We start from the raw sequence: 13772 nt of genomic DNA, 5'->3' as shown, positions 1-13772 counted from the left end.
TCCCTGCAGGCTTCCTGGCAAACTGACAGCGATGACTTCAGGAAGAAATACCTTGGCACATGAAGAAGGAAGGAGTTTTCTTTACATATAATAATGTCAAAATAATGATTAATTAGTGTTTGACTCGATGGAAACGAAACAGTTTAAATTCAGTCATCAAGAAATATGCCATTTAATTTATCTGTAGCTTTAGAGAAAGAGAAAGAGGGGAGTCGTTAATGGTCATCTATGAGTCCACTACTGTAGTCTAACCTGATGAACTTATGTCTGAAGACAGTCTCCTACACGCTGTTTGACGTCCTAATCTTATCATTGGTCTTTGGAATCTGACTCTAAAGCTCCTACAGTATACAGCAATAGTGAGTAAGCTACTCGATGTCACTCAGACGTCAAATTAGCATGCAGCCTTAATCAAGAGTTAGAGAAAACCTTAGCACCGGTGATCAAAGGCCACAGACAGGGAGCTGGCGGTTCAATTTACATGAAAAGTAGAGAGGCTTCAAGGGCAATCTGAGTTTCTGTGACCAAAAGCCGAAACCCATAGTTGATCAAAAGAAAAAGCACAGAGGTGATCGTGTCATACTGTGTGACTGCATGGCTGCAAAAGGTATCCGGGGTAGGAGACGTTTACAGATGGAACCACGACATGACTGCGATTACGGCAAAGTTCTGAGTTCTGAGAGACTGGTGGGAAGTTGAAGTTTAAATAAAAAAAACTCTGTGGGTGAAACCCATCAGAACCTTGACTGACTTGTTTTTGTAATAACTAGAGAACAATTTTTTCTCGGGTGTGTCCCTGGGTGTCCCCGGGACACTCGGGTGTGTCCCCGGTGTGTCATAATAATACAAAAGGTTAGAAGGAGGTGTTAAAAATCCAGCTAAATGTGAATATTTTACACTTTTGTGCAGCAAGTTTGGATTTTATTCTTCTCAAAAGCGCTTCCGTGACAGGTTTCTCACAGCTTTGTCATATCGTGGTCAAATATCTTCAGCTAAACTTAAACAAGAATCTTCAGTTTCAGATTTCTTTAAGACATACCATGACCAAGATTAATGATGTCTCTTTACAGAGAAGAAAAATGTAACCTCACACTGTCAACTGTCATCTGGATAGCGAGAAACAGGGTTGCTGTGTTGACATGTACAAGGTGTTAAGCTATTCACTGTACATGGATTTAACTCTGGACCACACCTTGTGTTTACTGTGGGGAAATCATGCACACTCGAGTTTTACTGTGTACCTTTTTTTTGTTTGCTTTAACCACCATTCTCTCTTAACTCTGGTGCTAACAAAACAAATGTCAAAAATTGACGTTTCAGCTGTGCAGGTTAGACTTAGACAGACTTTAATGATCCACGAGGGAAATTAAATTGTCACCGTAGCTTTGTTGCACATAAAAAGTAAACACAAGAGAGATAAAATAAAATGAGATTAGATTAAAGTAAATTAAAAATAAAAAGTGTCATCAAAAAATGTACAGAATTAGGATTATGAGAAAATTTACAAAAATAGTTGGCAAAAATAGTCAACTCAAAAACAGCTGATTCCTTCAAAGACCGCCAAATTTAGATAATATGGAAAAGAAAGCTGACTTTAGATCGCGGCCAGACGACGGAGCGAACATTGACTCGATGACTTAAGAGTGTCTTAATCATAATGATGTCTCTCTGCTTGATGTGGCAGCTCCGAAGGTACTGCACTAACATGCTGTGGTATGTACGGACACATGAAAATGGAGAAAACACACTGTAAATGTAAATGTTTTGTCATTTTCTTGCACTTGAACACACAAAACTCTAAATTTAATTAATTGAAAAAAAAAAGATTTCTGTTTCACAATTCTAAAATAGGATAGGATGTTAAATGTTAAAATAGTAAGCAACAATTGGCTGGGGTCCATGAATGAAAGTGGAGCCCAGCCAAACAAAGAAAAGAGTGCCACCTGCAGGAATTTAAAAGCTATTCTTTCAGTTCTAGTGTAAAAGAAACAGAAGTAGTGGTTTGTTTTTTTTACTATCATTATTTCACGTTTCTCGTTTGTGAAATTCATTTGTCAGGTAAAGCCACAACCTACTGACCAGATTAAGATTTTATATTAATTAAAAAAATATATACAGCAGGTAAAATAAGTATTGAACACATCACAATTGTTCATGGTAAACATATTTCTAAAGTTGCTATTGACATGAAGTTTTCACCAGAAGTCTGTGGTAACAACCCAAGTAATCCATACATAGAAATAAACCAGAACAAACAAGTTCAGAAATTAAGTTATGTGCAATAATGTAAAGTAACAGAGGGAAAAGGTATTGAACACACGCAGAAAGGGAGGTGGAAAAAGGCATGGAAAGCCAAGACACCAGGTGAAATCTATCAGTGATCAGAAAGCCATCCTGCCCCTTGTCATGGCAAATGAGTCTGAGCTGGTTCAGTCCAAACTGATGACCTATAAAAAGGTGTGTCATTACCACGGTGTCACACAAGGAACATCTCAAGATGGGTAAAAGCAAAGAACTCTCTCAAGACCTTTGCAGCTTACAGAAGTTACAAAAGTTACAGAAGGATTTCTAAACTTTGGCCCCACTTCTGGATCATGGCCCCACTGTTGGGGCCATGATCCGGAAGTGGAAAGAACATCATTGAACCATAAATCGGCCAGAACCAGGTGCTCCTCGCAAGATTTCTGACAGAGGAGTAAAAAAAAAAAGAAGAGGAATTTGAAGGGTTGTCCAAGAGCCAAGGATCACTTGTGAAGAGCTTCAGAAAGACCTGGAATTAGCTGGTAAAATAGTTTCAAAGAGAACAACAAGCAACTCACTCAACAGCCATGCACGGTCACCACGCAAGATTCCATTTCTGAAGAGAAAGCATGTTGAAGCTCGTTTTAAGTTTGTTGGACAACATTTGGACATGACTGTAAAATACTGGGAGAACGTTCTCTTTGGATGCCATAACGCACACCATGTTTGGAGGACAAAATGCACTGCACATCACCCCAAAAACACCACCGACGGTGAAGTTTTGAAGTGGGAACATCATGCTGCGGGGCTGTTTTTCTGCATATGGTACTGGCAGACTTCATATAATTGAAGGGAGGATGAATGGAAACATTCCTGAGAAAAATCTGTTGCCGTCTGCCAGAATGATGAAGATGAAACGAGGGTGGACATTTCAGCAAGACGATGATCCCAAACACAGAGCCAAGGAAACTCTCAACTGGCTTCAGAGAAAGAAAATAAAGCTGCTAGAGCGGCCAAGCCAATCACCTGACTCGAATCCAACTGAAAAAATCTATGGAAAGAACTAAAAATCAGGGCTCATAGAAGAGGCTCACTGAACCTTCAAGATTTAAAGTCTGTTTGTGTGGAAGAATGGGCACAAATCACACCTGAGCAATGCTTGCGACTAGTTTCTCCGTACAGGAGGCGTCTTGAAGCTGTCATTACCAACAAAGGCTTTTGTACAAAGTATTAAATAAATAACACCTACGCGCACATTATTACACATAACTTAATTTTTGGAACTTATTTGTTTTGGCTTCAATCTATGTATGGATTACTTGGGTTGTTACCAACAACTGGTGCAAATTTCATGTCAATAGCACCACAATAGAAATATGTTTACTATGAAAACTTGTGATGTGTCCGATACTTATTTTACCCGCTGTACATGCCTGGGGACAATGCAGCTGTAAACTGCCCAGATGGCTTCATTTGATTAACTGTTTGAGGCCGACAGAAATAAAATTACAATAAGAAAAAGCACCAAGACTAGAAGGAAAAAAAGTAATAAAGATTTGTTTTGTTGTTTTTCTCATCTGGACTTTAACAGTTTTATCACATGATCCAAACTGTAGCTAATGCACAAGTAAGAGAGTAGAGGATTAATAAAGCCCTTTTTTACTCTGATGAATATTTGTTAGAGGAATTCCAGCCAATATCTTTGACAGGTGAAACTTTGTTATTTGAACACTGGCTCCTCCCGCTGCACCAGCTGACCCCTGAAGTGTTGCTCTTTAAACCTCAGGCAGCTTAACCTCATTTCTTTTCCATCTGATCTTCCCTGTGGAGAATGAGAGACATGCAGGCATTATACAGCGGTGTGAACAAGCGATGACACCCTTCCTGATTTCTTTTTCTTTTTTCTTTTTTTTTTGCATGTTTTTGCATGTTTGTCAATTAAATGTTTCAGATCATCCAACAAATTAAAATATTAGTCAAAAATAACACAAGTAAATACGAAATGCAGTTTTTGAATGAAGGTTTTTATTATTAAAGGAAAACAAAATCCTACACGGCCCTGTGTGGAAAAAGTGTTTACCCCCTAAAGCCAATAACTGGTTGGGCCACACTTAGCTCCAACAGCTGTTTCAAGCTTTTGCAAACATTTGCAATGAATCTTTTAAAGCTCCTTTAACGGAGGAATTTTGACCCACTCGTCTTTGCAGAGTTGCTGGGTTTTCGAGCATGAACCTCCTTTTTAGTCTTCATTCTGTTTTTCTTCAGTCATTCAGAGGTGGACTTGCTGGTTCTTTCCAGCTTGACAGGTTGGACGGACATTCTCCTTCAAGATTTTTTGGTAGACAACGGAATTCATGGTTCCATTTATCACAGCAAGTCTTCCAGGTCCTGAAGCAGCAAAAACAGCCCAGACCATCACACTGCCACCGCCAGATTTTACGGTTGGTGTGATGTTCTTTTTCTGAAATGCTGTGTTATTTTCCCAAAAGTCTTGCGCGTCATCAATATGTTTTCTGGCAAAACTGAGACGAGCCTTTATGGAGCTTTGGAGTCCCACAGCTTTAGAAATGGATTTATAACCTTTTCCGGGGTGGTAGAGCTCAGTTACTTTGTTTCGCACGTGTTCCTGAATTTTCAGTTCCTATTTAAGTGATTTCTTGATTGTGGCAGCGATCAGGCCTTGGTGTGGATAGAGAAAGTGAAATCAGTTGTGATAAACTACAGTTATGTTTTAACTGGGAGGGGCAAACACTTTTTCACACGGGGCCAGGTAGGTTTGGATTTTGTTTTCCCTTCATAATAAAAGTCCTTCATGTAAAAACTACATTTTGTATAAAGAAATCAGGAAGCTTTACACGCTTATTTCTTTTTACATGATGTAACTTTTCTAAAAGTCTTGCCCGTGAAGTCTGAAGACCACTCTCTGCTTCTTTAAACGCATCCCTCACACTGGAACTTCGCATACTTTTGAGAAAATGCCCCGCCCCTCTGTGCAAAATCCCCATTTGTCACATTCCGCGTTTCACAGCTTGGCCTCCACATCTTTCTTAAAAGCCAAGCACCGGAGGAGTCACGATGTATTTTATATCAATCATTTTAGCAAGCGTCCTCATCATACCGTTCGCCCTCAAAACTTTCTTCCCTTATGTCTGGATGGATATAATGTATTTCGGGGATCTGATGCGCATCTTGGTGAGATTCGTTTCGAGGCGCAGGAAGAGACCCCTCTTCTTTGTTTTGGACCGTTTCTTGGAGCAGACCGCCGCGCATCCGGACAAGCTGTTCGTTGTGTTTGGAGACGAGAGGCACACGTACGCATGCACGGACAAAAGGAGCAACAAGATTGCCAACGCGCTTCTGTCTCTGCCGGGGTATAAGTCGGGGGACTCCGTGGCCCTCTTCATGGGGAATGAGCCAGCCTTCATGTTTACCTGGCTAGCCTTGGCTAAGCTGGGATCCCCCGTGGCTCTGCTCAATCACAACATCCGCACCAAATCTCTCCTGCACTGCTTCAGCTGCTGCAAAGCAAAGGTGTTGATAGCAGCCTCTGGTATGCATCTGTGCGCCTGTTTCAGAGTGTTTGTTTTTCCTGTAGGGCACACAGATTCCTTTACATCTGAGGTGCATATGTAATTGCACACTTGCAGCATTGCATTGCAAGACTTTTCTTGGCTCCCACTTGGTTTTACATTGTCTATATTAATTTAAAAACTTGCATGAAATGGCCCTTAGTGTGCTGCGTGTCTCTTTGCAGAGCTAAAGGAAGCAGTAGAGGATGTGCTACCCTCACTGATGGAGCACGGGGTCACCGTCCTCCTAATGACCGAGCGCTGTGACACACCTGGGATTGAGAGCTTCTCCGATAAAGTGGCCAAGGCATCAGATGCCCCGCTCCCTCGATCCCTCAGATCGCACATCACATTCAAAACTCCTGCGGTTTATATTTACACCTCTGGAACCACAGGTACCTGCCCTCGTCTCGTGATCCATACCAACAGCTTCAAGCCCGAGGCCTAATTCAGCCTTCAAACTGTTTGGCGTCTCGCTGTGTTCCAGGTCTCCCTAAAGCAGCCGTGGTCAACCAGAACCGGCTCTTAGCAGCTCTGGCGGCTTTATCTTCAAACGGCGTAGGGCCCAGTGACGTCATCTACCTCAACCTGCCTCTGTACCACACAGCTGGATTCATCATTGGCTTTATTGGCTCCATTGAGACAGGTGAGACGATGGTTGGATTCGCTACTTGAGAGGGAAAGAGACTCCGTGAGGTGGATGAATCCTTCGCTGAGCTAACTAGGAGTTGTCATTTTTTGTTTCACACATCTGAGACTTGTCGCTGTTGACCTCAGTGTTGACCTCACGTGACAGCCATGTGGTCCAGTGCTGAAAAGGTTAGGGTTACCCTAAGGGTTACCCTAACCCTAACCCTAAACACATTAAGAGACCCTAGAGTCATTGCATTTTAGGCTAAACAGTTGTTTAAAGACAGGCATCCCAATGCAAGACAGGGTTTTTTCACTCCAGATGTGGTAAAGCACTGTAAAACACAGTCCTAAAGACGCTAAAAGGTGCTGCCAATGTAAGCAGAGCAGGTTTAGTTTTTTGTCATGCAATATTAGAGGCAGTGCCCTAAGAAATCCTTCTACAAACCAATGGATTAAGAGCTTCTTTATGGTTCAAAAAACATTCTCCGGGCTACTTTCCCACCAGTAGTCTCTACAGCTTGTGAGTGAACAACATCATGCAGATTTTTAACGGCATCCTCCCCTTTCAACACCTGTCACACAACTTAAATATGAAGTCACTGCTGTGTTTTTTTTCTTGTTTTGTTTTTTTTTGCACAGTACAAGAAAGCAATCCCCTTGTGCATTCTCTCCTTCTTGTTATCCTTTCAAAGAGTCCTTTGTCACAGCGATCCAGTAATCTAACTTTTTTTTTTCTAAATAGGCTAAAGTTCAGACTGCTATTATATGTCTCGCTAAGCTGTCGCACTAAAGAGACATGTAACAGCGGAAAGATCTGTTGCACTGCACATGCAGTTTTATTCTGCTGAAGGAAATAATAAAAAGAATAATCATTGTTTCCTTTTCTCTGTCTTATTTTTTAAGGGTCAACTATAATTCTGAAGAAGAAGTTTTCTGCGTCTCAGTTTTGGGACGACTGCAGGAAATACAACGTGACTGTCGTCCAGTACATTGGAGAGGTGATGCGTTACCTCTGTAGCACACCAAAGGTGAAAATATTATTATTTCAGAATGGCTAAAGTGTAAATTAGTTTGTCACCAAAATGGTTTTGGACACTGATAGATCTGAGTTGCTTTCTCCGTTCGACCTTTTGTTTTGATCAGTAAGAATCATGTATTCTGGGTTTTGCTCATTTTCTTTGTCGCTGTATTGTAGAGGATCCTCTGCAGCAGTGACTTGATCATGTGACACTTAAAACTCTCAAGTGAAACCTAACCACAGGCAGTCTTTTAGGTTGGCACGAGGTTAAGGTCACCCCCCGTCTCACACAGGGGTAGAGAAACTCGAAAATAGGACTGAAAAGAACTGAAATCAAAATGTATGATACTGCAGGTTATGAAGGAGCTATCATGATGATCACAATTTAATTAAGTTACATTATTTAGAAATTTGGGTTTGCACTGATTGAGACCTGTTTTTTTATTTGTTTGTTTATTTATTTATTTATTTTTTTTAATTAAACTGATTTTTAAAGGCAGCTGCAGAGCTCCAATGAACCGGCTGCAGCAGGCTGGCATTGACACAGATCTAGTCAGAGATAACTTTCCAAATCTGCACATTCCCACAGCGAACCACAACTGGCTTACCAAAATAGAAATCGTTAAATCTCGACTATCGGCTTCCAGCCCTCTGCGTCAATATCTGTGGGGTTTCGAGCGGTGTGAAAGGAATCCGTCATTTTCCGAATGAGTGGACGCTTTTGAGATGCTTTAAAGGTTGATCTGCATCGCCCTATATAGTAGAGAGTACTGTAAACATTTCCCTACGTGTGTGCTATTCAGAGTATCCAATTGCATCACATGAAGGGCAGTCTCAATTTACTATGTGACCCTGCGCTACTCAGAGGAGGTGGTTTGTCTTTATCTGGTCACCTCTAGGAATAGATGCTGGCCTTTGCTTCGGAAGACCATATCAAGTAACTTGGCAGCTAAATCTTCTTGTACTAGTATACAACATGGGTCATATTTATTACGCCGCTACTTCGTATACACCATTTGGACTGTATACGAGGAGAAGACGGAAGTGAATTTGGGAGGGTGAGCTTGCTTCCAATGCCAAATTCGTGCATGTAGACAGGGGTTAGGGAGGCGCGATGAGGAAGGCGTGTGACCACAACTGACACGATGGCTCACGTACACTGATCAGGCATAACATTATGACCACTGACAGGAGAAATGAATAACATTGACCATCTTGTGACAATTCAATGTTCTGCTGGGAAACTTTTTGACCTGGCATTCATGTGGATGTTACTTAGATGTGTACCACCCACCTAGACCAGACCAGGCACCCCCACCTCGTAGTAATGACACTTGTTGTTGGCATTCTGCTGGGGAAAACGGTTCAGGAAATCAAAAAAAAATATGAAAAACAGCATAAGGTGTTGACCTGGCTAAATTCACCAGACCCCAAAATGATCAAGTATCTGTGGGATGATCCACAGAGTCCCTTCCCCTCAACCCATGGGACCCAGAGGCCCCCACTAACAACATCAGGACACCCTGATGACTGTTTTGGAGGGAGACCTGCTCAATAGTAGACAGGTGGTCATAATGTTATGCCTGATCGGTTGTGTGTTGTGTGTGAATTTGATTCTACTCCTGCTCCGTGATTTACCCGACACTAATGCTAATGAATGTGAAGTTATTCTTATTTGTTTTATACTTCAGGTATGAAAGTGTTATTTATGTACGACTTACAAAGCAGGTGTTTATTTTTTTTCTTGAATGCAGAGAGACAACGACAAGGACCACAAAGTAAGACTGGCCATCGGGAATGGCGTGAGAGCGGAGATCTGGAGGGAGTTCCTCAGTCGCTTCGGGAACATTCAGGTTCGAGAATTTTACGCCTCCACCGAGGGAAACGTGGGATTCCTCAACTACGTGGGGAAAATTGGAGCTATCGGACGCGTCAACCTTTTGCATCGGGTGAGAATGACAACATCCAAAATAGAAAAAGGCTCAGCTCCACTGAGTAGCTTCTGCTGAGCTTCCAGTGGCATCTTACGGTAGACTGAGGAACAGCTGCTGCAGATGGCCTTCATCCACTGGAGCACAGGACCATGAAATGAAAATGAATAAACTTCGGTTAACGTTATTTTTAGAGCAAATACTGATTATTATTCACAATGTTTTGACCCATATTACATTAGTCTTCCTCTTGCAGAAGCTGTTTCCCTATACTCTCGTCAAGTACGACACGGAGCGAGACGAACCGGTGCGTGATGCCAACGGTTTCTGCATTGAGGTACCCAGAGGTGAATAATGAGCTGCTCATGTAAATGGCACACAGTGAATTGTGGGGGCTCAGGGCTTGGCTTATTTTAAATTTTTTTTTTTTTAAAGGTGAGACAGGACTGCTGGTGTCAAAGATCACAGACATCGCTCCGTTTGCCGGCTACGCCCAAAGCGAGGAACAGACGGAGAGGAAAAGGCTTCGCAACGTTCTCAAGAAAGGAGATCTGTACTTCAACACCGGAGACCTGATGAAGATCGATGGAGACAACTTCATTTATTTCCAGGATCGTGTGGGTGACACGTTCAGGTGCGTGACCGGGTTCATAGTGTTATGCTGTAACGTTTAGCGTACACCCGATCAGCCACATTATTAAAACCACTGACAGGTGAAGTTGATAACACTGACCGCCTCGTGATAATTCAGTGTTCTGCTGGGAAACTTTTGGACCTGGCATTCGTGTGGATGTCACTTAGATATGCATTTCCCACCTGGACCAAACCAGACCCCCACCACACAGCAATGACACTCCTTGATGGCAGCAGACACCCCCAGACAGTTTAGAAACAACTCAGAAAACATGGAAAACAGCAAACTGATCAAGTATCTATGGAAAGATCCACAGAGGCCCTTCTCCCCAGCCCATAGGACCTAAAAGCCCCCACTAACAGCATTGTGTTGCCAGACACCACAGGACACCCGCAGAAGGACCACGTCCCTTCTCTGATGCATCATAACTATTTTGGAAGCACATGAGAGGGAAATTTACTCAATATTAGGAAGGTGGTCATAATGTTATGCCTGACTGATGTGTCACTTAAGTACAAAGGAGAATAAAAACAAACAAGTTCATCAACTTTTTCCATATGAGTTGTTCAAACATGCAAACTGTACTCGTGCATGGACCTGTAAATTGGAAACAAACAAAGCAGCTGATTTAAAGTCGTAACTTGTCTGAAACCACAGGTGGAAAGGCGAGAATGTGGCGACTACAGAGGTGTCTGACATCCTGACGATCAGCGATTGCCTCAAAGAAGCCAACGTATATGGAGTCCAAGTACCAGGTTGGAGTCACTTTCTCCCCATATTTGGCTTAACGTGATTATATCACGTCTTACTGAGGGCAAAGCGTCGAAAAGAGGCGTCTATTTACTCCTTAACCTGTTTGCGGTTTAGGACACGAGGGGCGGATAGGGATGGCGGCCGTCACGGTGAAGAAAGACGCCCGGTTTGATGGAAGCAAACTATATAACCACGTGGTCAGCTACCTGCCCTCATACGCACGACCTCGCTTTATAAGGATACAGGTAATTGAATTCACACACGTTTTACTGCAATTTCACGTCTCACAAGTGATTATGAGAAATGTTTGTGATACATTTTAACCTGCAAGTGTCACATTTGAGGTTTAACCAAAGGTTGGCAGTGACCTGCATGTAGGAGGAGGAGCAGGAAACGAGAGAACTTTAATGAAAACAAATGCAGAGACACGACACGACGTTCATTAAATTCAACAAAAGATCTAATCCGCAAAGGATAATCCAGCAGAACAGCAACAAAGTTATCTACACACCTTTTTTATACACCTGCAATCCCTGTTTACACTTACCATGTGTGCACATTTCCACTTTATTCACTTTATTTGTACAGTCGTGTTTACAACTTCTAAGGATGACTTGAAATGTTTCATGTGTGTAAACAGTGTATATTTAGTTTAGTTTAACAGCTATTCTTCATGGAGTCCACAAAAAATAAAAATACATACAATATAACATAAAAGAAAGTCATAATCCATACTTTGAGTGACAGTCTTATGTAATGGTGCTCAGAAATAATAGTCCACATCATACTGCAAAAAAGTAATATGCTTTGTGTTTATTTTAAGAATTTTTAGTCAAGCAAAAAAAGCTTAACCCGTTTGCATTTTTTTTTTAATACAAGATGATTTGATTGAATATAAGAATATTTTTGCTTCTTTCTATTAATGCTGTTTTTGCAGTGCATACTGAATAATATGCAAAAAAAACTTTTACCAACTCTAATCCTCAATAACTCCAATATATTTTAAGCAGTTTAGAAAAAAAAAATCTACTCTTGACCTCTGTTATAGTGATTGTGTATGTGTATTGTGTTGCGTTTATGGTTTATGTTCTATTTTATATTTTTGTTTTGCACGTCATGCTGCTCACGTGTGCCTTAACTGAGGCCAAATCAAGGGCAAGGGTAAGTGTATGTGTAGGATTGTATATACACACAGGGTGATGAAAGACAGGTAATACTAACAAGGGAGGAGCCACCAAACCGCAGACAAGGAAGGAGAGCTGACAAGACAAAGGTGAGGATCAGGAGTGAGAGCGTAAGGGAAGTAAAACCACCAGACTAACACAGACGACAAGATCTTCACAAGATAGTAAAAGGAAAACAAAAAGAGCCAAACTCCACAGACAGAAGAAAACTCAGTAACTATTTTTTTCCCCCTCCTGTGTAGAATGCCGTGGAATTGACGGGGACTTTCAAGCAGATGAAGGTGAAGATGGTGGAGGAGAGCTTCGATCCAGGACGTATCCAGGACCCTCTTTACATCCTCGATGACAGCGAGAAGAGCTACGTACCGCTCACAGCTCAGGTCTACAGCTCCATCGTATCAGGAAACATCAAACTATGAGCGGTTTTAGTTCATAGTTATATTGTTTAGTCTGCTTACATCCAGAATGTACTTCACTTCCTCAGGGACATTTTTTTTTTTTTTTGTCTGAATGAATGTAGGGATTGAGGTCCGAGCCTGGAGTCGCCCTGCAGGAGGTTTAATCATGTGAATTATGTATTTAGTGATTAATTATGATGATGTGTAGACTCTTTACTAACATGATGGCCGCTATTCAGTACGACATGAGTGTTGAGACATGTCACATCACAGCAAACATGCTAACAAGTGCATAAATAATGCATTAAAAGGAATCATTTAGTCTCTGTGGAAAGTTGCATAATGTGAATTTTATATGTAAATATATACTACTGACTTTCTTAAAGATTAAAGTGATTCTTACTGTTAAACCACCTGTTTTCATGATATTCATAATGCTTTAAAAAAAAAAAAAATTCCACATGTGACATCTGGGATAGTCTCCATCAAGAGATTCCACATGTACAAACTTAGAAACGCCAGAAGAGGGAGACAAACACTCAAGTTACCAGAGTCTCTGCCGCGAGCGTATTCTGGGTACAAAAAAAAACGAGTGCATACACAAGACATCAATATATGGTCTTGTTCCAATATTCTGCGCATGCATCTGCAGTTTTAACAGTTTAAAATCCTCACCGGGATCAATTTCTGCAAGGCACCGCACCGTGCCTGTGCAGGTTTGCTCACCTTCGGCCATGTCGTGCACAACGCTGATGTTGAGCAATAAATCTTGGCTCGCAGTCAGTGTTTCAGTTCATGGGAAAGGTGAACTATTCATGCTGAAGCACAAAATCAGAAGTGTTACATAGTGTACCTTTACATCCTTCACGTAAAGCAGGGAAATTCAATTAAAACTGTCAAAATCTGAATGGAATAATGCTAATTTAAAGTTATGAGGTAAGTCATGCAGGCACTGAAAAAATAAAACCGAGACAAAATGCAACAGACCTAACGGAAATAACAATGACCGCTCTTCCTGCCATTTGAAACCTTTGGAACGTCTCAAAAGGGTGTACTGAGTAATGGAAGCATAATCTAGACTGTATCTGAGATGATTTTATTCTTCTATTATCAGTATCCTGCTTTTTATGAAATAAGACAAAGAGGAAGTTAATGTTTCATCTGATTACTCTGATCAAAATTTAACCAGCATGTTTTTAATTATGGCTAACTTGACTAAACTCTGCCCCAAAGGTCATTCTCATGTTTAAAAAGTAAGATTCATCCTTGCCCGACGTCATAAAACAGGGTTACTAACGGTCAGGTTACATGCATGAAGATAAACGATCACTGGGAGAGAGGAAAAAAAAGAATAATAAAGGTGACACTATGGGTTCAACGTTAAATAAATCCATTCTGGACGAGGACAGAT

General features: G+C 41.3%; 1 protein-coding gene across 1 annotated transcript; it reads left to right on the top strand.

The window, feature by feature from the left end:
* Positions 1-5245: 5245 nt before the first annotated feature.
* Positions 5246-12771, top strand: LOC125004993 (very long-chain acyl-CoA synthetase-like). The gene is made up of 10 exons (XM_047579878.1): positions 5246-5791; positions 5996-6205; positions 6298-6456; positions 7347-7471; positions 9216-9410; positions 9649-9739; positions 9828-10026; positions 10684-10781; positions 10894-11024; positions 12206-12771. Exons 1-10 carry the CDS (start codon positions 5317-5319, stop codon positions 12380-12382), a joined length of 1860 nt encoding a protein of 619 aa, XP_047435834.1. The 5' UTR covers positions 5246-5316; the 3' UTR covers positions 12383-12771.
* The last annotated feature ends 1001 nt before the right edge of the window (positions 12772-13772 follow it).

This window comes from Mugil cephalus, chromosome 3 (assembly GCF_022458985.1).
Source record: "Mugil cephalus isolate CIBA_MC_2020 chromosome 3, CIBA_Mcephalus_1.1, whole genome shotgun sequence".
In the NCBI taxonomy this organism is placed as follows: domain Eukaryota; kingdom Metazoa; phylum Chordata; class Actinopteri; order Mugiliformes; family Mugilidae; genus Mugil; species Mugil cephalus.
The sequence above is the reverse complement of the archived record's forward strand: the minus strand, read 5'-3'. Positions and strand labels throughout refer to the sequence as shown.

Coding starts and splice junctions, on each gene's coding strand:
- LOC125004993 (XM_047579878.1), top strand. CDS start 5,317: ATGTATTTTATATCAATCATTTTAGCAAGCGTCCTCATCATACCGTTC. Junction 7,472..9,215: donor ACCTCTGTAGCACACCAAAG/GTGAAAATATTA, acceptor TCTTGAATGCAG/AGAGACAACGACAAGGACCA. Junction 9,740..9,827: donor CTGCATTGAGGTACCCAGAG/GTGAATAATGAG, acceptor TTTTTTTTAAAG/GTGAGACAGGACTGCTGGTG.